The 22677-nt window shown below is 48.2% G+C and overlaps 1 protein-coding gene across 2 annotated transcripts in view; it reads right to left on the bottom strand.

Annotated features, from left to right (window-relative positions):
* LOC147230894 (nipped-B-like protein B) overlaps nucleotides 1–22677 on the bottom strand; it is a 28019-nt gene that overhangs the window by 3056 nt on the left and 2286 nt on the right. Inside the window, exons 2-44 of one of the 2 annotated variants that reach the window (XM_086151826.1) lie at nucleotides 21739–21888; nucleotides 21168–21333; nucleotides 20702–20802; nucleotides 19602–19710; nucleotides 19353–19510; nucleotides 18434–18564; nucleotides 18263–18350; nucleotides 17653–18165; nucleotides 15977–17581; nucleotides 15068–15202; nucleotides 14533–14664; nucleotides 14326–14388; nucleotides 14150–14239; nucleotides 13525–13631; nucleotides 13328–13414; nucleotides 12825–13056; nucleotides 12499–12650; nucleotides 12341–12421; nucleotides 12160–12260; nucleotides 11473–11602; nucleotides 11314–11396; nucleotides 11025–11157; nucleotides 10759–10902; nucleotides 10598–10684; nucleotides 10307–10512; nucleotides 10123–10225; nucleotides 9939–10037; nucleotides 8699–8845; nucleotides 7813–7947; nucleotides 7631–7729; nucleotides 7490–7543; nucleotides 7310–7418; nucleotides 7079–7215; nucleotides 5950–6090; nucleotides 5762–5855; nucleotides 5443–5597; nucleotides 5229–5319; nucleotides 4959–5132; nucleotides 4685–4875; nucleotides 3445–3552; nucleotides 3152–3352; nucleotides 620–766; nucleotides 126–550 (exon numbers count right to left, since the gene is read on the bottom strand). In XM_086151826.1, the coding sequence (XP_086007952.1) occupies nucleotides 126–550; nucleotides 620–766; nucleotides 3152–3352; nucleotides 3445–3552; nucleotides 4685–4875; nucleotides 4959–5132; nucleotides 5229–5319; nucleotides 5443–5597; nucleotides 5762–5855; nucleotides 5950–6090; nucleotides 7079–7215; nucleotides 7310–7418; nucleotides 7490–7543; nucleotides 7631–7729; nucleotides 7813–7947; nucleotides 8699–8845; nucleotides 9939–10037; nucleotides 10123–10225; nucleotides 10307–10512; nucleotides 10598–10684; nucleotides 10759–10902; nucleotides 11025–11157; nucleotides 11314–11396; nucleotides 11473–11602; nucleotides 12160–12260; nucleotides 12341–12421; nucleotides 12499–12650; nucleotides 12825–13056; nucleotides 13328–13414; nucleotides 13525–13631; nucleotides 14150–14239; nucleotides 14326–14388; nucleotides 14533–14664; nucleotides 15068–15202; nucleotides 15977–17581; nucleotides 17653–18165; nucleotides 18263–18350; nucleotides 18434–18564; nucleotides 19353–19510; nucleotides 19602–19710; nucleotides 20702–20802; nucleotides 21168–21333; nucleotides 21739–21802 (7508 nt within the window). In that variant the 5' untranslated portion in view covers nucleotides 21803–21888. Of the gene's footprint in view, nucleotides 1–125; nucleotides 551–619; nucleotides 767–3151; nucleotides 3353–3444; nucleotides 3553–4684; nucleotides 4876–4958; nucleotides 5133–5228; nucleotides 5320–5442; nucleotides 5598–5761; nucleotides 5856–5949; nucleotides 6091–7066; nucleotides 7216–7309; nucleotides 7419–7489; nucleotides 7544–7630; nucleotides 7730–7812; nucleotides 7948–8698; nucleotides 8846–9938; nucleotides 10038–10122; nucleotides 10226–10306; nucleotides 10513–10597; nucleotides 10685–10758; nucleotides 10903–11024; nucleotides 11158–11313; nucleotides 11397–11472; nucleotides 11603–12159; nucleotides 12261–12340; nucleotides 12422–12498; nucleotides 12651–12824; nucleotides 13057–13327; nucleotides 13415–13524; nucleotides 13632–14149; nucleotides 14240–14325; nucleotides 14389–14532; nucleotides 14665–15067; nucleotides 15203–15976; nucleotides 17582–17652; nucleotides 18166–18262; nucleotides 18351–18433; nucleotides 18565–19352; nucleotides 19511–19601; nucleotides 19711–20701; nucleotides 20803–21167; nucleotides 21334–21738; nucleotides 21889–22677 lie in introns of both variants that reach the window. The other variant, XM_086151825.1, reaches the window with a different exon arrangement.

Consider the following 22677-nt stretch of genomic DNA (forward strand, 5'->3'; position numbering starts at 1 on the left):
ATGGTAAAAACAGCAAAGATGATTTTCCAATGCATTCACATTCATCTCTTTTGTCACTTTAGGATTCAAGAATTCGCTAAACTCCCCGTGAGGGTGAACCCGAGGGGGATCTCAGAGACGCCCACCTGTCTGAGAAGCCGTAAAGATTCTTCAGGTGTTGTTTGAGCATCAGCAGCAGCAGGATTCCCTGGGAGGCGACGGCAAAGTCCCGCAGAGGGATGGGGTTGTCGGGGAGACGCTCCATGACGGCGTCCTCGTCGTCCAGGTCCGTGTCGGAGTCGGCCTTCTTCCTCCGCGCCGCCTCCTTGACTTCCTCCTCGCTGCTGCTGCTGCTGCTGCTGCTGCTGCTGCTGCTGCTGGAGCTGCTGCTGCTGGAGCTGCTGCTGGAGCTGCCGCCGCCGCCGCCGCCGCCGCTCTCCTCCTTCTCGTCCTCGTCGCTGGAGCTGAGTCTCCTCCTCTGTTGCTTCGTCTTCTTCTTCTTCTTCTTCTTCTTCTTCTTCTTTTTCATCTTCATCTTCTTCCGCTGCTGCACGGGCTCCTTTCTCAAGGACTACAAGGGGAATCGAAATTCAATAACGAACGCCGAACCGTCGAAGCGGGTCGATTGAAAGGTTCTCACCTCCTTGAAAGACTGCAGCAGGTTGCTACCGGAGACGGACAGGGTGATATCCACGTGGTGCATGATGAACAGGGGTTCATCCTGGGTTTGGTACGGGAAGCAGGCCAGGTTGTCCGCGATGAAGACCAGCATGTTCACCTCTGTTTTCTGCAAAATAAAAGCCCGGGCGTTCAGACACACACTTCACGCCGGCCACCTGGAATAACGGACAGAGTTGCGGACGGCCATCTGATTGGCTGACCTATTGATTATAAACCTGCATATGTAATATCATATTTCAATTGTGAAGCATCAGAGCAGACCATCGCTGCAGAACTGACTCATTTCACCCGAAACATTTCACTCGCCCGTGTCTGCTGCTCCTTTTCCATTTTATTTCTGTGTTGATATTTTTATTAATATATTACCTGATACTCTGTATGCTACTGTTTTAATTTACCGTCATTTCCGGACTATAAGCCGCTACTTTTTCCACACGCTTTGAACACTGCGGCTTAAACAACTACGCGGCTAATTGATGGATTTTTTGGGGCTGACGAGCTTCACGGCGCCAAAATATTTCGCATCGTCACATCGGACCGATGAAAAGAGCGTGAAATTCTGAGGCCGTTCAATTCCGACACGGAAGAAGACACTTCAACGGTTTTAGTGCGCAGGAGGAAGACCAAGATAGCGATCGGCTGGAGGAGGATTAAGCTGGGATAGAAAATAAATGCACGGATGGACTTTTCCTTGTGTTATTTACTATTCATCTTTTTCATCAGCCGTATTACAGACACTGTTTGGAAAAAAAAGCATTTCAAGTACATATTTGTGGATGTTACCGATATGAATTTAATAAAAAAGTTAAAAAAATGTTTCTGTGTAACATCTTTCTATGTGAATATCTCATGTTACAACAATGACAAGTGCAGCCTATATATGTATATATATATGGCCTATACAGTATAATATTTATGACTGCTGTGTAAATTGAAGTTTCCCCACTGTGGGAACAAATGTAATTCTGACCCTCGCTACTTCGTGGTACAGCTTTCGCACCTTTGCTACTTAGCAGATTATTTTTTGTTATTCGGTTCTCGCGATTAATTGCTCTGTCGTGTTTTTCGCAGTATTTGAATTTTTTTTTCCGTGATGAAATAGTCATATTCTGGCCTAAGAAGGAAAAAAAAACAGTAAAAAACAAAGTAAAATTAAAATAAAATTCATTTTATAATTTCTTCTAAGGCTAGATATGGCCATTTCATCACACAAAAAAAAATTCAAATACTGCAAAAAAATGCTTCAGAACAATGAATCGCAAAAAATTGCAAACAAAAAAAAAATTGCAAAGTAGTGAGGGCGCGAAAGCCAAACCGCGAATGTATATTGGTTGATCAGATTTATGCAATTGGAAGGATAAAGTATTACAACTTTGGTCTCACAGTGGGGAAAATTCAATTCACACAGCAGTTATAAACATTATCCTGTAATTTACAGACTATTAAGCGCACCTGAAAATAAACCACACCGGCTAAAACAAATAACTAAATCGATATATATGTCCTGTACATCTATAGGTTGCACTTGTGTAAAAGCCACAGGTATCCATGTTGTAACATGGGATATTTACAAAATATAGAACCACTTTGAATTAAACAGATATTTGTGGTAACATCCACAAATACGCACTGGAAATGCTTTTTTTCCGAAGAGTGCCTGTAACACGGCTGATGAAAAAAGATGAATGATAAATAACACAAACCACTAAAGTAGGATAAATCGCGAGCTTCCAATTCATCCAACCGAGCATCGCGATTGGGGCTGTTGAGCCGCATTTTGTAATAACGGTGCATTTTGTAATAAACGTCCAAAATGTAATAACTTTTTCCATTTCATTTTGTAATAAAGCTGCATTTTGTAATAAACTGCCCCAACGCATTTTGTAATAAATTTTGCCGCATTATGTAATAAGTTATTACATTTTGAGAGGATTATTACAAAATGCACTTGCAACTTTTTTATTCTCTGGGAAATGTAATAACATGGAATTTATAGAATATTCTCTGTTAATGATAGTAACTGCTAAGTACTGCTACTAGGCTAATACAGTGATACTAATAATAGGCCTAGCTTTTACAAATACTTTTAAGTAAAATAGAATACAATTAACAACCTTATGCTTTAGAATTGTTATTACCTAATGCACCATGTTATTACATTTCCTAGAAAATAAAAAAATTGCGAGTGCATTTTGTAATAATCTTCTCAATATGTAATAACTTATTACATAATGCAGCAAAATTGATTACAGAATGCGTTGGGGCAGTTTATTACAAAATGCGGCTTTATTACAAAATGAAATGAAAAAGTTATTACATTTTGGACGTTTATTACAAAATGCACCGTTATTACAAAATGCGGCTCAACGGGGCGAGACTTCTGGGAATATTTCAATCCACCGCGGCGACGCAAGTAACCGAAAATCACGTTAAAAATCAACGAAACGGCACAAACGAGGCCGGACGGAGGATATCGATCCCGTAAGCTTACGGAGCTGTCGTCGAACAGGTTGAGGAGGGAGATGAGGAAGGCCCGTCTGTGCTGCCGGTTCCCTCGGACCATGGTGTAAAGGTGGGAGCAGAGCGCCGAGTCCGTGTCGCTGTGGCGGAAACCTCGGATCACGGCGTCTTTGGATCCGGCAATCGCCTGTTGTACCTGATATGACAGTTTCAGTCCGGCGACGGCCTTCATCTGCGGATGAGAGGATCGTCTTTCGTTAGAATACCATCCACCTTTTTTTTTATTCGATCTATTTCAAGCGTAAAATCCTCCGGCGAACTCACGTGGATGAAACCCGAGTACTTCTTGTCGATCTCGACGACCTGCTGATCGGCCTTGTTCTTCATGGAGGGCTCGGGGTCCGTTCCCATGGCGATCAAAAATGGCACGCACTAAGAAAAGAAAAAAAAAAAAAATAAGGGGGGGGGGAAATTGCCCGTGAACAAAAAAATGATGACGGGATGGAAATAACAGCGGGCGTCATTCTCAGATGTGGATAACGTTGCGGCAGAAAAACACCCACTGAAAGCCACAGCGGGGTTTATGACACATGCGGACCGGAGGGGTCCACAGATGTTCATAAATCACTCGTAAATAAGAATTCATTTTGTTTGACGGATGCTCCTCCGTAATCTTCCCTCCCCGTTTCTCTTTTGAAATCCCTTCCCTCGGGGGCCGACAATGGAGAGAGGGACAAAAACATGTCAACGCTGATGGAAGTGACACAGAAGTGTCTGCTGAGGGAGCCAGATAAAGGCACGAGTGATGATTGCTTCAAAAAAAAAAAAAAAAAAAAAAAAAAAGGCTTTGGGCAGAAATAACTGGAGCGGCGACGAACACTCGGCTCCCAGAGATCCAGATCGTGGATTCAGGTCTGAAATAAATAGCCTGGACATTGAAGTCGATGCCGAAATGGAATGGGCAAAATAAATAAATAATCGTGAGAATGGGACGGAGATGAAGGAACCCTGCTTCTCAGCCGGAGATGAGAGACGTGGAGATTATTGGACGGGCGTCCGTGCAAATAAGAAATGCGGATAAAAGCCAGAAGACGCAGGAGGGATTCCCACAAAGAGGTCGCTCGTTTTGTTGCCTCTGATGTTCTCCACTGTTTAGGAGAACGAGCCTGTTTGATATTTAAATTGAAAAATATATCTCGATACGTCGCCCCCCCCCATCATTCACGGGAACAGACGATTCATATTTTTTGATTTATTTCTATACTTTCTTGACTCCTTGAGGGAAATTCCCCTCTGCATTCAACCGATCATGCATGGAACCATGAACAGTGGGCAACCATCTAGCGACGCCAGAGGGTTCCAAGGACGACTGCGCTACGCTAACTACGCTAAACGCTATACCATAAATTCATATCTTTGCCTTCAATTCAGCATTCCTGAGCAGTGAATATATTCTTTGCGTGAGTTTTATGAGGCGTGTGAGACATTTGTGCAGACAGGTAGTAGAAAAATCCAGATGAGCCATAGATTTGAGTTGATCCACGAGTGATATTGTCTGCGTTACCTGCACAGGATGGATGAGGCCCTGGCTGAGAGTCAGCGTTATGACGCTCAGGGCGAAATGCCGGACGGTTGACTGCGTGTGGAGGAAGGACTCCAGCACGTGCTTCAAGTAAATCTGTATGATGGAGCTACTCATGCCGGATGAGATGTCCCCCATCTCCTTCAGATCCTCCTGCTTGGCTTTCTTCTTCCCTGGATCATCGGAAAAGACGGCGAGGTTGGCGCTCGGACGTTTACACACCTGGAGTGACAAACCGCCGGACGTCGGGACTCACATTCACGATCGGCCTCCTGCATTCGGGTGTCCTCCTCCTGGAGGTACGTCTGCAAGTTCTTCAGGACCTGAATCTTCAGACTGACCGAGCTGTTTTCGTCGGACAGCGTGTTGTTGTAAAGGACCTTCACTTCCTGCACGAACATGAGCTCCGGGTGCATGATGAACTGGAAACCTGAGGACGGCCAACGGCAGAAACGGGCTTGAAAAAAACAAAACAAAAAAAAAAAAAACATGACACGTATGACAAAATGAGACGATAGCGACATACCGAGACCAATGAGAGCCTTGATCTGGACCTCCTCGTCTTCATGAGTGGTGAAGTACAGCAGAAGCTCCAAGACTTTATCCTTAATAACAATCTAAAAGACAGCGAGTACACACTGGTGAGGCAGACGCTCCGACTCGGAACCAGCAAATGGGAAGTAGGTCAACTAGCTAGCGTGCTTTTCTGCTCTGCGCGTCCATGTCGTCGTTTATTTCACCTTGTTGGCGCCCTTGAACTCCTCCTGGTCAAAATCGAAGTGTCGGCACAGCGCGCCCACGGTGAACAGCGAGCGCAGGAGCGTGGGTTTGTTAGCTGCCAGAGTGGAGCTGCTGGAGTCTTCCTGGTGCTGCGTCTTGAGTTTAGCCAGAGCTCCTGCAACACACACACACAAACACACACACACACACACACACACACACGGACAGTTAGCGGGACGGTAAAGGTCGCCGCTGTTATTCTGCAAGTTTGTCGAGTAAAGAACATTTACATGTCGTACATAGCGTTTTGCTTTTACTATCCCAGAGTGTGAATCTTACCGTAGAAACGGTTGAAACAAGCCCAAACAAACTTGTAGTTGTGCGTGACCTTGTTCACGACGGCACCGAGGCAGCTCACGCAGTGCTGAACAACCTGAGGAGCAGATGCAGCAAGTCGTTTCTCCACAGTCGCGACTTTAAAAATGCGTCATGCGTGTTTTTTGTTTTTTTTTGGACGGGAGACTAACCGTCATGCCGTATTTGATGATGAGTTTCATCAGGTCCTCTTCTATGGTGTTGAGGAAATTCTCACTGGGCTGCTCCATCAGCGGCACCACCAGCTCCAGGATCCTGGCCACGTTACATATCACCATGAAGTCGTTCTGAGTCTGGAAATGATACGGTGAGGAAAGAAGCACAAAGTTGGAGGGATGACTTGTTGAACAGATGTTGTGCGGTTCAGCTGCCACTAGATGGCGCTACTGCACCGAGCAAACATTGTTCTAATGCCTGTCTCGCCGGGTGACACAACACTAAATGACACTTCTTTTAGTTTGAATAATTGCAATCCTTTTTTTTCCGTGCATCAAGAAGATGGCACCCTTTTTTCAGAGAATTCTATCACCTTTTCACTAACCACTTAAATCACATGTGCTTCTTTCAGGCAAGTGACAAATAAGCACAGTAATACCTTGACAAATGGGTACAATTGGTTCCTTGACAGCTCGAAACTCAATTTGCTCGTACATCAAATAAATGAGATGAAATTTCGATATTAAAATGAACCGGAACGCCATTAAACCATTTCAGCCCCCCGGGTTTGATACATGTTTTTAAGTAAGAAAAATGTACTTCAAAAATAAATGAAGCATAAAATAGGTCGGGGGAGATTTCCAGTTGGGGCTCTGTTGAGAAACTTAACTTACTGGCTACACACTTAATGCTACAATGTGCTGCTAAATGTAACTTTGCTACACTTTATGTATAAACTCCATTGATGGACGGAGCGAAGCCGCTTTGAACGCCTCGTCCTTTGACGCTCCCGTCGTCCGCCGCGACAAACCCCCAAAAATGTCTCCTGCTATCTTACGGATAAACTCTCCGTCAGCGTATCCCAGCAACAACTTCCCCACCTCGTGTTTTTCCGTTTTCTCTGGGCTACCTAGCGGTGGGCGGCGCATCCTGCTGTCTATAAACACGGCTTCACGCGATAGCGACGGCCGCGTCGGTGTCAAACGCTCATCCAGCTCACTCCGAACTCAGATCTCGCCGCGGGTCACGAAGCGAAAAATCCACCGAGCGTCGGCTCGTGTCTCGGAAAAAAACCCGTGAGTCGAGGTTCTGCTGTAAATCGGAAGGACATACGGTTCTCATTACATTGCACTTGGTGGTCAAGTAGGGCTGCATCGTCATGGCGTGTTTAACCATTAGCTGCGGTCTGATCTTGCTGAACAGGTACAAGGTGGTGATGCAGGCGACCAGACGCCCGGAGCTGACACCTTTGTCCTCGCAGTCTGCAAAGCAAAACCAGACGAGGACGTTGGATCACAGCAAAGCGACGCCTCCGCAGAAATCCTCCGCAAGACCCCGTATGTAAAATGCCCCTACCTGCGACAGACTCGTCATATTTCAGTATGTTTTCCACCAGGCTGTCCACCAGCTGACTGCAGGCCTTCTTGGCAGGCTTGTACGAGGCATCCTCTTCAGACTTCAGCAGCTGAAAATGCAGTACCGACAGCGGTCAGGTGGGGTTCTGCTCAGACAGACGCTGACGCTTCACGCACTTACATTCTGGAGAAGCTGCTCAAACCAGTCGTAGCCGGAATCCTTGCATGCGGATACCTGGGATTAGAGTGAAGGACGAGACCGTCACACACAAAAGGCTTTCTTATTTAGGCAGCGATGTCTTGTCAAGTGTGTATCACGCACCACGTCGGTGATGTTCAGGATCTTTCTGGTCATGGCTGCTTTGTCGTGACTGGGCGTCGGAGTGAACCACAGTTTCTGGAAGGTCTCGTTCACCAGTTTCTGCACGGAATGCAAATTCGTTCCATAAACGCTAGCGGGAAGTCCCGCTCGCGACCGGCTCTCGACGTTAAACATCCACCCACCTTGATGCCCTCCTCGTCGTTGACCCTGCGGATCATCTTCACACACATCTCGGTGATCTTGTGGAAGTCAGGGTGCTCCAGGCAGATGTCCCTCAGGATCTTAATGACTCGCTTCCTGACGCTAATACCTGTGTCCTAGTTCAAGACAAAGTGGATTTTTTTTCTTTTTAAAAAGTACAGTACAAATGAGCCAAGCAGTGGTATTTCAGTTATTCTGTGCCAGGACAACTCAGATGTTCAGGTAGATGACTCAAATATTTAACTGCGTGTTCTGCTGGGACTTCATTTTTCTCATTCTGCTTTTTTGAAAAGCAGGGGTATTAATTAGTAATTTAGGTGCCTAACTTTCAAATGATTGAAAAGAAAAAAACACAATGAAATTTTGGTGTTGGTTAAAACTGGGAAGGAATCGGCAACAAAAAAAAGTTTAAAAAAATTGTTCAAAACAAAAAAAAAAAACAGGTTATTATATCAAAATGAAGCTGGTAATGAATAAATTTGGTTAAAACTGGGAAGGAATCGGCAACAAAAAAAAGTTTAAAAAAATTGTTCAAAACAAAAAAAAAAAAACAGGTTATTATATCAAAATGAAGCTGGTAATGAATAAAAAAAATCAATCAAATCCAAATAAAAAAATCAAAATATACATATTTTTATGTATTTTTATGTGGCTGCAGTTCACCGTTCGCCCTCTAGGTGGCAGCGTCGGGAACAAAAAGAATAATTTAACCCCAACTGAACTCTTGCACTTATAATGAACTCATTTTGGTCAGTTTATTAAAAAGTCTGATGCAAAGTTCATTTTAAGGCTCCTTTATAAGAGCACTTGATTCTTCTCCGTGGGACCTGACAAAAACAGCTCAGGACACAAAATGAAGAAAATTACCAGTATCCTCTCGATGAGCATGTCGTAGTACTGCTCGATGAGCTGAGGTCGGCTCAGGACGAAACGGCCGAGCAGCTCCACGGCCGCCTCCCTCACGCTGGTAGAGTTGTCCATGAGTCGACAATGGACCCCGCGCTGCATGTCCACCTGAGAAAAACGGGCTCAGATTAAAAGAAAAATCCAGCACAACAAAAAAAAAAAAAAATTATAATTAAACACTAACTCAATAATCCAGTTGGTGAGGGCGGAAATTTGACGGCGAATGATACATTCAAGTTCACCCCTTAAGGAAATATCTTGAGATTTTACGTGGAAATGAGTTCAAAGTATGGACGGGCAGTTAAGCATTTTATTAGTGAATTCAATTTTTTATTTCCAGCACATTAAAATTGATTTTCACATTAAGTTGGTCAACTAAATTAAAGAACGGCCTTTCCCCTTGGCCACTTGCCCCTCTCCAATACACTTATTCATATTACATCATGTACTACTTAATTGTAGTATATAATATATTATACCCATTTATAGGAGTGAAGTTTGAGTATTTTCTGCATCTTAACAATCATCTCTGCTGAGCAGCACGTCAACAAACGGGAAGGAGCATCGGCTCGGGCTTTAACGTTCGTTAATTTGCTGGTATATCAAATTAAATGTCACTGTTAAAAGGAACTCAAACGCTACAAATACATTCCAGCCCCCCGTTTTCTTTTATACTTGTTTGTAATAAGAAAAATCTACTATACAAATAACAAATAATGCTGGAAATAGGTCGGGGGAGTTAAACATTTGGCACTCTGTTGCTGAACTTAGCTCACTGGCGACACACTTCATGCTACTATGTGTTACTAAATGTAACTTTGCTGCACTTTATGTGTAAACTTCAGTTAGCGCCGGAGTTAACGGCGCTACTCTTTTTTTAAACCGTCCCCGACCAGCTTTGAACAGTGAATGTCTCCTGCCTTCTCACAGACGATGCTTTCTATCACCTTATCCCACCGACGACAACTTCTCCATCTCTTTACGGACGAGTCCACAACACACACACACACACACCTCGCTCATGTTATTCCATGATTTTAGACGGCAGCGTGTCGTACTGTCTTTGAACGCCACTTCCCGGACCATGTTGGTGTCAAACGCTCATCCTGCTCGCTCCAAACTCATTTCTGGGATCGAATCTCGTAAAACCCACGAGTTGATGCACTCGTAAAACAAGGTCCGACTTATCTCCGGGACCTACCCTTGCCAGAATACTCGGATCCACGGCCACGACCTCCGACAGACACTTCATAGCTTTTGTTCTGACCGCAATAGCACTTTCACCCAGCACTCTTAGAATCTGTCCAGGAGAGAGAGAGAGGAAAGTGTTGGAGGGGAAACTGAACAGTACAAGGCCTTATCACTGTAGAATTAGCTGCTCTTACCTGTGATAAATAAATATCGAAGCTCTGTGCGAAGGGCCTCATGGAGGCCAGATATCGTACGATCAGACACGAGTCCTCGTAGTCTCTTGAGTCAGAGTTTGTTCTGGGAATAAAAGTAAAGGATTGAACACCAAGCGCCGTGCGCGCTCTGCGATTCACAAATCTGCACGGACGTGGTACGAACTTGAAATGCGAGGAGGAGGTCCTGATGGTCTTCCGCAAGAACTTCTTCTGAGCCTCGGCGCGCTGCACGATCACCTCGGTGGATTCGTCGCTGGAATGGCACAGACCTTTCCTGTCCTCGTCTTGCTCGCTCTGAGACCTCATGGCCTTCTCCACCTCGCTGGTGATATCCCTGTACCACTGGGCGATGTAGAACCTCCTCGCGAACTGAATGACAACAATCCACGCAGGCGATTAGGACGGGTCGAGGAGGTTCAAGGCTCTTGTCCGCGCTGAGCTTCTCGGCACGTACCATCAGAGACGGCTCTGTCTCGGTGTTCTCGTCCAGGTATTCCAGCAGGGCCCTCTGAAGCTGCTGGGTCTCGTCGTTGCCCGGGGTCTGGAGGGAGATCGGATAGTCAGGAGTAGGACGACACAAACCGACATTTGCAGCGGATCCGGGATCGGTCCCACCTCTCTTAGGATCCGGTCGATGGCCTTTTGGTCCATCTTGCTATTGACGTCATCTTTACGCAAACGGGAGGCGACGGTGCCGAGGTAGTCGAGCGACGCCACCCTGAGTGCCATTTCTGTCTGCTTATTGCTGAACTGGTGCACCTGAGAGGCGACGAGAAGGTGACGATAAAACGAGAAGGATGTTGCAGAAAGCAACGTTTAGCGCCTGTTGCGTTTAATGTCTAATAAGCGTCGGGGGAGTGCGAATGAGCGGCGTCGCTCACCAGCAGCCGGCCCAGCAAACTCAGCAGAAGCTCAGCTGCAGGCCACTCGGGCTTGTTGACCGTGGACAGGAGGTCGTGGACAAAGTTCTCAAACAGAGGCCGGTAGTCCTCCTCGCCCTGCTTACTGCCACACCTGAAGCACAACGGCACCGTCAGGACATTCGCCTTCATGCTAACCACGGCCAGCTACTATCACTGACCAGCTTGCGCTAGAAAATGACCCTGCGCACAATCGAAAGTAGCGTCGCTGTCGGGATACGAGTCACGTGAAGGAGCGTGAGGGACTTACTTCTTCAGAAACACCGACAGGAAGTTCTGAGCTGTCCTCATGGCGGTTTCATAAGAATTCGTGAGCAGGACATCTTTGTCCACCTTGAGAAACATCACATGGAATACAGTTAAACAGAAGATTATTTTGGATGATCTCACGGAGCCTCCCGGCCCTTACCTTTTTATTGTGTTCATCGTCCGCGTCCCTCTCAGAGGGGAAGTGCACCACACACTGGATGAGCTGCAGGACCAGCGCCGTGACCATCTGGATGTGCGAGGCCTCTTTGTCTGAGTCCCCACTGTTCAGCCTGCACAGAAGACACGAGGAGGACAGTGACGATCCGGAGCTCCCGTTTGTGTCGGCGTGAAGCTCAATATCTTGCGTGAAATGCATGTAATCGTTATCACGTCGTATCGTGTTTATTCATGATCTGAACCGCTCGTCCTTCACGAGGGGTAACAGGGCCGGAGGAGGGGTTCACCCTGGGGCAGACAACCATCCAGGGGCAATTTAGAGTCTTCAATTGACCCACTGCATGTTGTCTGAACTGTGGGAGGAAAGCGGTGAACCGATGGAGAACGAGCAGAGACCTTATTGGGGCTTGATTTGTCGATCATTTTCTGAATTAATCGCGGTTATAGGCTTTAGTTATAGGTCTCGGAAACCTAAAAAAAAAGATAAGCTGTTCCCAGACGCCCAAGAGACTCTCTTCTGTCATCTTTAACCCAAATGCAGGACTGAAAATACAAGAATATTCAAATCTAATAACTTGAAATCAGGGAAACTGTGTTTTCTCCTTTAAAATGATGTCCCCAAGTTAACAAGAAAATCTTTGGATCTGGTGGATCTCATTCTGGCGCATACCTGAAGTTGCGGAGACTGCGCTTATTGGTGGGCAGCCTGGCCATGGAGGTGAAGATCTCCTCCAGGATGAGCTGCCTGTGCTTCTTGTAGCGAGAGAACACCTGCGGGGGCGACGACGACGCCAAGCCATCAGATCCAAATCCGAGCAGAGGGTAAACCGGCTCGAACGCTCGGGACTCACCGCTGTCACTAGCGTGATGGCGCACAGCTGCAGCTCGCTGACGTTCTCCACGAAAAACGGCGTGATGCCAAGGGTGGACACCTGAGCACAGGGGACGGACGCCGTCAGGTGCGCCGGGAGATGAAGATTAGGGAATGTGCGCTGAGGCGGCGCCTCACCTGGAGGATGGTGGTGTCGGTTAACAGCTGGATATCCAGGAGCTCCGAGATGTTGCCGATGATATCGCACACTTTATTGTAAAGGACAACCACCACCTTCTGTTTGTGGGCGGAGCTCTTGGCTCGCTTGCCCTTTGAATTCTGAAGGCCACCTGGAGGAGACGAGAAGGGATTTAGCAAACCTCAACACCCCATTGCGGATGGTAACAGGGGAAAAGGGAGGTAAGTTAACCCTTAATTTAATACATTTCCCCTGCTTTCACTAGAAGACGCTTTTAATTAGCATTTGTATCATTGTTTACAAGAACTAAGGCATCTCCGCTGACCTCCATGTGGGTCTGCTCTGTAAGCCGGGTCAAACTGAGGGAACACTGAGTTTTGCAGGTGGAACTTGGTGTACTGGAGCACCCTCTCGATCACGTCCTCGATGTAGACGGCCTTGGGCATGTGCGGGGACGTCATGATGTTCAGCGCCGTCAGGCAGGCGTCGGCCGACTTGGTGACGCGCTCCATTATCAGGTCGCGCCACAGCCGCTCCTCGTCCATCGAGTCGTTGCCCTGGAAAATCCCACATGATTGATTTACACTGGAGAACGATGGAATTACGGTGTTCGTTTGGATTCCGTTCCTGTATTTTTGGCGAAAATGGACGACGGCGCTTCACGCTTTGGATTAAAAGGTCGGAACTATATCGGTCTCGGTGGCCGTGACGTTCAATCGGTCCGTTGTTCGGTCCAAGTGGACATTTGCGTCGAACGAGGGGCGCGTAATGTCACCTTTGTAGGATAAAAATGATTGATAGACTCATAAAAGCAGTCGGGCAACTTACATAATTCATTAAGGTGGACAGTTTGACACTGTCCTGAATATTCTTCTCCAAGATATTCATCATTTTCACCAGTTTACTCGACGGAAACTGCGGATGAAGTGTAGAGTGGTTAAGTTTCACAGAAAACTGTCAACAAATTCACAACTGTCGATTTGGGAAGCCAAATATTGGCCAGGAACGGCGTCTAAAACACACACCTTGTTAAAGACGCCCATTTCCTTTATCTTCGCAGAGTCGCTGCCTAACTCGCTCAGCTGGTGTTTCCCAAGCAGGAGCTCCTGAGGCACTTCATCATCATCATCGCCTGTGTGAGGGGAGAAAGACGTTTCCGCCTGGGTTTTAATCAGGCCTGAAAGAGTTGAGGAGGACGAAAGAACAGCCTGATGGCATTCTGACCGCACTGCACCGTGATGCCCTTTGGAAGCCCTGACCTGGTTACAGCCCCGCGTTTTCCTGAAGGAACGCGCACGTGTCGACAAGTTCAGGCCGACGACTCGGAGCAAATACAGAAACCAGTGTTTCAGAAAAGCTCGAAACAGAAAACGCGGATAAATTCACAATCGAACGACACCAGCAGATGTAGTTAAGACGTCCTGGCTTAGAAAGAAAACAGGAGGCGGCTCCTGCTGCCTGCATCGATCTGACTGAGACGTTGCAGCCGCAGCGAATAATTCAATATATACATTCAAAAAAGCGGCATCAGCTGGTGATGTATGTGAAAAATAAAGCCCTCGCTACCCCCAGAGGTCCCTGCAGGCAGATGAACTTTAAATAACAGCATCGACCAAAGTCAGGACCTCTGGAAAATCAGCCCTTGTTTACCGGCGGCGGTGAGGTCCACGTCCTCCAGGTTCTCCAGGATGCTGTCAACGCTGGCTGAGAACCTCTTAAATGTGGAGGAGTCCATCATTTCTGCGGAGGAGAGACGGCTCGGTAAACCACATGGAGAGGTTGCGGTGACATCCAGGGAGGTGAAAATACGAGTGACTCAAACGTACCCTCCGGTTTCATCCTCTCATACGCCTTTCTGTTTTTCTGTTTCTTCTTCATTTTTCTGGCAACTGAACAACGAGAACAAACGAGAGCAACGTTTGTGGGAAATTTACTACGGCGGCGTCAAACCACGGCGGATTCGAAAGGAATTTTGACTTCGCAGAAGCAAACGGCATTTTTCGGAGCGGCGGCCCGACCGATGGGAGACTCACAGTCGTTTATGCTCGGCGGTGAACTTCCCCTGGTGGACTCGTCTGAGTTCCAGTCGCGTTGACGATGACGGCCTCTCTTCTCCTCACCCTTCCAGGTCTTGTCCTTGTCTTTCTTGTGTTTCTTCCTTGGCGCTGACACGAAACAGGACACATAGAAAGCATCTTTCACATACGAGTTCTTAGAAGTGCAACGGTCACGCGCACCTTCAGCTCCACACTCCACAACAAACCATCAGAGAAGAAGAAGAAGAAACACAACATGGAGGTGAAGGCTGCCACAGCATTCATGTTCGACACGGCAGAAATAACAGGAGTGGTTTAATTTCTCCTGTGTGAAGAACCCCGTTAGCTGTTAGCTAACTATGCTAATTTCTCACTGCTTCTGTCCCATTTTGTCCCAAGAAGACAGCTGACCAGTGAGCAGCTCACATTTTAAAAATGGCACTGTGGAGCTAAAAGGGAGATAGCAAAAAAGCCACATTGTGTGATTCGTGTGTGTGCAAACATCGTGTATTGCTTCGGTGATGAAGTTCACCTTCGTCTTCGGAGTCGTTGTTGCGACGAACGTCGGCGGCGGCAGCCTCCTCGTCGGACTCCAGTTCGGCGTACTTGGGTCTCTTCTTGACCAAACTGTGCCTGCGTTTGTTCGGCCGCTCGCCGGACGACGCGTCTGCAAACACGGGGGTGAGGAAGATACCGTCACGGCCCGCTATCCAGATCCACAAAAGAGAGAACCGAAGTCGTGGAGGTCCTTTGACATGATATCTGCCCTCCTTGTTGGAGCCCGGCAGGATCGACCGTCGGCAAAATGAACATCTCCTTGTCTTATGTGAAAACCTCACTGATTAACACATAACATATTCGTAATAGGATTAGTACGCTATAATCTATATTCCCCGTCGGACCCACACACACACACACACACACACACACACACACACACACACACACACACACACACCGCTCAGATGTTGATGGAGCTGTCTGAAGTAGAGATGTGTTATTAAATAAATGCTCCCCAAATGCTCCACGTGACGCGTCTCTGGACGGCCACGATTTTCATGCGAAAACTCATTTTAGTTTCCAATTATGGGTGTAATTCAATCACTGTGTTTGGGACAAAGTGACATTAAAACGTCCGTCGGGTGTTGACAAGAGACGCCTCGGACGTTAAAGTGATATATTGCTGACGTTTGATCGGCACCTTCCTGTCGTCCGCTTGAAACGAGCTCCAAGATGAAAACGCTAAAACGCCGCCGAATGTCGACATAGTCGACAACGATCGGGTCACGTCGCATTACGGGGAACCTTCATTATTCATTATTATTGAATCGAAATGTGCTTTGTTGACAGGTCCGATCTACTTAAGAGATGAAAAACGGTTCATCCGTATCGTTTTCTCCGAAATATCGACATCTCTTAAAGGAGGCGAATCGGGCCGTACCTTTGGCCGAGGCGTCGAACGAGAACCAGCCCCTGGACTTGTGTGAATTCTTGCTTTCCCTTATGATGCTCTTTATCTCGTCGATGCTCAGCTTCTTCACCACCACGATCGGTTTCGCTCCTTTGTTGAGGTTTTCGGTGAGGGACACCCTCTCCAGCCGGACGCGGGGCTCCTTCCAGCCGTCCGCCACTTTGCTCGGAGGCGGCGGGTCCTTCTCCTTCTCGTCCCGCCTCAGCTTCGGGATCACGAAGTTCTTCAGGCTTCCTGAATTTCCACCCAGCAGGTATGAGGGGAATTCGCTCATTTTTGTCTCGGCGGACTGCGCTTTACCGGGAGCTTGGCAGTCGTTCCCGCCTTTCCTCTCCTTCTTAATTTGGGGGCTCTGGAAGCCGGAGCTCTCTGTCCGGTCCCGTCCGGCGAGCTCCGAGGATTTTCTGCCTCCGTCGTGCTTCGGCGGCGCGCTGTCCGGTTTCCGCTCCGGGGACTGTTTGTGTCGGCTGCCGTTTTCTTTCAACAGAGTTTTGTGTTTCCTTTCCCTGTCCCGGACTTTCTCCCTGTCCCTGCCCTCGTCCCTCTCCCGGTCTTTCTCGGCGGCTCTCTCTTTGTCCTTATCCCTCTCCTTGTTTTTGTCCTTCTCTCTATTCCTGTCCTTTTCCCTCTCTCGGTCTTTGTCCTTGTTCCGATCTTTGTCTTTGTCCTTGTTCTTTTCTCTATCTTTGTCCTTTTCCCTGTGCCGCTCCTTGTCCTTGTCCCTGTCTCCGTTCTTCTCCTTGTCTCGGTCTTTGTCCGTCTCCCTGTCTCTCGCCTTCTCCCTGTCTCTATTTCGGTCTTTATCCTTGACGATTTCTCGATCTCTGACTTTTTCCTTGTCCTTTTCTTTGTCCCTCTCTCGGTCCCTGGCTTTGTCCTTGTCTTTATCTCTATCTTTGACCACGTCCTTCTCTCTGGTTTTCTCCTTGTCCCTGTCTCGGTCCCTCTCTTTGTCCCCGTCCCGGTCTTTATGGGCGTCCTTATCCCTGCTCTCGTCTTCGCAGTGGACGGCGTTGCGCTTTAACTTGTTGCTTGCTTTCGGGGCGTCGTGCTGGCTGACGTGGGACTGGTGAGTGTTGTGATTCTTTTCCTCTTTGTGGCGGAAATTCCTGTCGTTTTTCTGCCGCGGAGCGTCCGCTTGCCTCTCGTCCTGGTGTCCCTTGCCGCCGTCGGGCCTGTGCTTGGATTCCTGGCGACTCTCCTGCTTCTCCGCCGCCGGCCGGGCGTCGAGTCCGGACTTCCTGGAGACGTCGCCGGGCTGTTTGTTGACCGCGCATCTGTTTTCTACGACTTTATCGACCTTCTCGTCCGTCTTGGAGTTGAGGCGCCGAATGTGGTCCTCGCACAACTGCTTCGCTTCCAAAACCACGACGGGCTGCTTTTTCACCCGGCCCGCCTGCTGCAGATCAATACTGACCATCAAAGCGGGACGACTGGCTCCATTACTCGCGACGTTCATCTTCTTCGGTGTCAGCTTGCTGCCGGCGTTGCCACCTTGCACAGTGAGTCCGTCGGCGGCCTCGGCTCCGGGTTCCTGAGGATACGAGTCCTGCTTCCGTTTCTTCAGCGGTTTGTCTGCAAGAAAGGACGCCGCCGCTTAGCCTCGCCACCGATGTGAAGATGCCCCGGGAAGCGCAGAAACGTACCTTTGTCCTGGACTTCTTTGGACCATCGCTCCCTCTCGCCCACCGCCTCGCGCTCCGTTCTCTCCATCTCCGACAGCGTGTCGATCTCGGCGTCGTCGAGCGCGACCCCGCCGACGATCCCGGCCTCCTTGGGGTAGTGGACTTGCTGACAGTTGACCTGCTCCTCGGGACCTAGCTTGCTTGCTAGGTCCTGCTCGGCGCTCGGCAGGTTGTTACTACTGTTATTCATCAAATCGCTTTCTTGGTGCAAATCGCCGTCTGGCCTGAGAGGAAGCTCGCCGTACTGCGCGATCTCCGAGGTCTTCACCCTGGAGAGCTTCAGCGTCAGCCGGGCCGAGTCTTTCAACGGAGAGCTGACGATGTCGTACAAGGCGTTTTTCTCGATGTGCTCGTTGTCCTCTTTGCGTCTTTCTTTCTGCTTCTTCTTGCACTCGGCGGAGGTGAGGAGCACGCCGGCGGCACCCGTCGGCACGTCCGGCGGAGGCGACTGCATGATGAGGAGCGGTCGCGACCCTGCGGGGACAAACGTGAGCGGGAGAGTGAACACCGAAGACTAACGACGCCGTAAGTCGCGCTAGCGTTGCGGGGACGATGCCGAGCGGCCGCGTACATTTAGCGGCCTCTTCACCTCCGGCGGGCGAGCACACGGACTGCGGGGATTTCACCGGAAACAAGGCGGCCATCATGGAGTGGTCATTCTGTGGAACACAATGCATGAATCATCGATTTCAACAGACGGTGTCGGCGGAGGCTCTGTTCAGGATATTATTCTTGAAATTACCTCATTTCCAAGTCTGTGGGCCATATTCACATAATCGTCATCAGAGCCTGTTTTCACATTATGGTTGGATGGGTTGTTTGATAGCTGTCCAGAAACCTTGTTCTCGTGAATATTTCTGAGGCTGCCAGCCACTAGAACGACGCACAAATAGAATATCCAGTTATTTTTAATTTCCAAATGTGTCCCAATCCAGGGCACATATAGTAATTTCCCTTCCATGTGAACAGATTGCTGGCAAAAGTCTTGTAATGACATCATAGAAACACGGTTAAACCCGCGTTCCGTAAATAACTGAACTGCCGGGTGCTGACAATATTCCGGATAAACAAGGTTTTCACACATGTCCGTGGCCTGATATATAGGTTCATAGCAAACAATAATCAATGCTAGCTTTTAGATATTTGCAGGAGAGATAAAACGTTACGACTCGTTTGCATTTTGACTGCGAAACACAGAAATGCAAAGACTCCGAAACGCCGGTCTGCACTTTTAACGGCCGCTAGCCAATATGATTCTCCGTTTTGGCAAAGTTATAAGAGCTAATCCTAACACTGGACATTTTCCATGCATTTTTTATTTGTTGCTATAACGACTGCAACACTTCTCGACGTCATCTTAGCTTAGCTTAGTATCGGGCGTCTCCGTGATGCCGCGGCACACAAACCGCTCTCGAACTGTTTTCTAAAAAGTGACAACGCTGAACTTACTTGCAAGAATCGACCAGTGCCAGTCATTGGTAGCCAGGCATATCTGAAATGGCCTACTATCTGATTTATTACGAGAGAGCGCTTGGGTTTGGTGGGTTTCGTGCACCCGGTGTCCGGTTTTGGGCGTTAACCAGGGCCAAAAGATAAAGAGCGACTTACCGTTGGCTATTTTTTCCTCACACGCAGCTACCCTGAAGTCACTCCGGGCTCACCTTGTTGAGTCTGCTGGTGTTGGGAGTAGCTGGGCGGGCTGTACTGCATGTAGTCTGCCGGGCTCTGAGGCGTGTAGGGGCTGGGGATGGGGCTGTTGGAATGCTGTTGCTGCGGTATGAACCGAGATCCTGACCCAGACTGCGGCGACGCGAAGCATCTGCAGATGGAGACGGGGGAGGTTCGGGGAAAAAAAAATCGCAGACGCGCGAGCGTCTTCCGTATCGGACAGCCTGCTTTTGCAGCCTTACCCGGAGGGACTCGGAGCGACCGCGTTCTGCTGATAATTCGACGCCGGGCTCCCGTGCACCTGGTTCTGGGACATTTTATACTGCGGTATCATTGGCTGCTGTATAACACCTGCGAGAGGAGGAGATTAGAGAAAATGAATGCATCCATTCTTTAAAGATTCCGGGGCATCGAGGATTTGAATCCCGCTGACAGATAATTACACATTCCAGTTCCGTCGCCACTTCTTGAACGCCGACAGCAAAGCGAAAGGACGCCATCTACGCTCTCCCAAATGTCCCCCGCCCTTGTAAGCAAACTCGCGGGGGCCACTTCAGCTGATAAGAACACCTTTCACAATTCACCTGAACCGATTGTGCCAGAAGGTAAGGTTGCCAGTATCCCCAATAGTTTTGTAAAAAAAAAACACATAAGGAGGCGACATTATGTTTGATTTAAAAAAAAAAAAAAAAAAAGTCTACAGAACTGAGGATTTACTATACCTTCGGGGAATCGGGGAGCTAGTGCTGTGAAAATGGGCACGAACAGCATGTCTGACCCAGGAAATGTTGAAGTATTTGGCCACCAACAGCGCACAAACACCGGAGTCAACAGCAATGAGTCAGACTGGTGCTCTCAACCCAAATGGATGCCGACAAAGAAAGCTACGGGCTCCACGCTGATAATACTTCTCTCTGCGCTTTCAAGAGGCTGCTTTCTACGCTCGCACGCAATAGATCAAGTTCTAGTAGGAACGGCCGCGCTGATTGTTGTTCTTAACGGGTTTCCCAGCGCAGACGCAAAAGGGACGACTGTGATTCAGAGTGGATCTGGTAGGAAACGAAAAATTGCGGGGATGATAACCGGCCCATTGTCATAAATGTGACTGAAAACAGCAGCACGCTGGCGGAAATCCCAGCTCAGACAGCTACTCTAATGACTGACGTGCTTTGTGGATTTAGATGATATTCGGTCACTCGCACGCTGTTCGCGGCACGATACGTCGGCAGTATGTCGGCGCGGACATTCGCGCGGACCTCACGCGTACGCCGGCTGAAGTCGAGCGGAACGGCATACGCTCGCGGACGTGCACGATATAACGCCGGCTTCGGTGTTGTCATACTTTTGTCCCTGAAGATCTTGGGGTTTCTGGACAGCAAAGTTTGCAGAAGTACAGGCATGTCACCCTCGGGTTCATCGTTCCCCAGGTTGTCCTTCAGCTCTCTGGTCAAAGAAGAGCACAACGAAATACTCCGCGGTCATTTCTCGTACTACGGCCGATACGGACTGACGACTTTTATAAGTTGAGTTGTGACCATTTGTCTGCGTCTATGGCCTCATTCACCGTTTCCAGAGCGGTGAATGACTCTGACAAAACCAGACCACCGGTTGACTTGTCTGCTAAAGTAATAATGTTGATGTAATCACTGGGATTAAAAGAGAAACCCACATAGCGAACGGAGACGGCATATATCCTTGAAGAAATTCAAAACTTGTCTTCCGGAGGAAACTCCTTTACGATCCGCCGGTTAGATTTGCCCTCTTTAACGGATGACGGAGGAGCGCGAGGAGCGGCGAGCGGTACTCACATGTGCTCAGTGGACACCTGGTTAAGGCTGTGTGCCAGCTGAGTCACCAGATTTTCGTCTCGACACACCAGCAAGCTGCTGACCTCTTCGGAGATCCTTCCATTGTAGAGCAGACTCTTTGCGGTGGTGGCGGGGAGCGGCGAAGGCAAGGGTAGCTGGTTCAACACTACGTGAATCGGTGAGACGCGTGGACAATCAGAGAACACCGTCACAACACCCGAATGTATTCATAACATAAAATGATCACTTTCGGGTGAGAAAACAAGGGGTTCTAGATTCGCGATATTTTTACTCCGCCTTGGCTTTTACTGTTTCGAACATCAAGATTCTCATTTCAACTCATGCGCACGAGTCACAGGTAAAAGAGCGTGTTGAGATGTAATACACACTTGGTTGTTTCATTCGGCTGAGCTAATCTGATTCACCAAGCTTACAACTTTCTATTTTTTGACTTATAAGTAAGTTTAGCTCCATCGGCCCAGAAAAAAAACGAGTAATGACGGTGCTACAACAGTTCCAGTTCTTTTAGGACCAGCTAACTTCTGCACCGGTGGGTCGGCGTAGCACTTACAGTCAGTCAGGCTAGCAATTCCAGCAAGAGTCGTGATGGGAACATGAGGCATATCACCATTCATGCTGAAGATGAGGTCAAGAGGTCGAGTCAATGCACAGGTTGCTCGATATCACCCAATCGCTTCGTATTCCTCACATCTCCAACATTCTGTGGAGAAAAAACACTCTTAGAAGACGTTCGCCGCTCACTTGCTATTATTACCGTCAGAAATTGTCCAATGTTTCCCCCCCGTATTGTCTCCGGGAGCAGGGGTTTGGTCTCCCGTGTCACCTGATGAGTGTGCATTATTACAGTGTCAATTACAGCTGCTTTTACGACGTTCATGATTTATAAAAGCTTAATAACGAGGCGTCTCCGGCCAACGCGTCTCTGTCGGCCAACGGATTCGTAACGGCTGTCGGTGTCGGCCGAACCTTTCCCTTTGCGCTGGAGACATCTTCTCCTTCACACACACACGCACAATTACAGTGTTCATTTTTAGCTGTGATTGTCCCAGCCTCCTCAAGTTCAACATGCAATGCAAACTGGAAACGTGCTAAAATTAGCACAAATGTTTACTGTGTCTGCTCCCCTGCAATTTTGTTTTTGTTGCATTTAATGAGGAAAAGTTAAAGCCATTCTCTGCCTCTCTGTATCTGACGTTTAGTCTGTGCCCTTTTGCAACCTCTGCTCAGACAATTTATCACATCCTCAGTTTAAAGCCCTCTGTTTAGGAAAGCCAAAGGCTGCTCATGAACAAACACACACACACACACACACACACACATCTTGAATTCTGCCTTTTGTTACAGCGTCACTTGTGCTTTCTGGGGATGTCCAGAGCCGAGGTAGCGACCCTAACCCGACCTGACACCAGACGTGACTGCATTATTACCCTGTTATTGTTGTTTTCGCCGAAAGGCTGAACAACGACGTCCGCGGACGGGATCCCGGTCA

The sequence above is a fragment of the Fistularia commersonii genome, chromosome 9 (assembly GCF_037954325.1).
Source record: "Fistularia commersonii isolate RoL2024-O1a breed Wild chromosome 9, RoL_Fcom_v1.0, whole genome shotgun sequence".
NCBI lineage: Eukaryota > Metazoa > Chordata > Actinopteri > Syngnathiformes > Fistulariidae > Fistularia > Fistularia commersonii.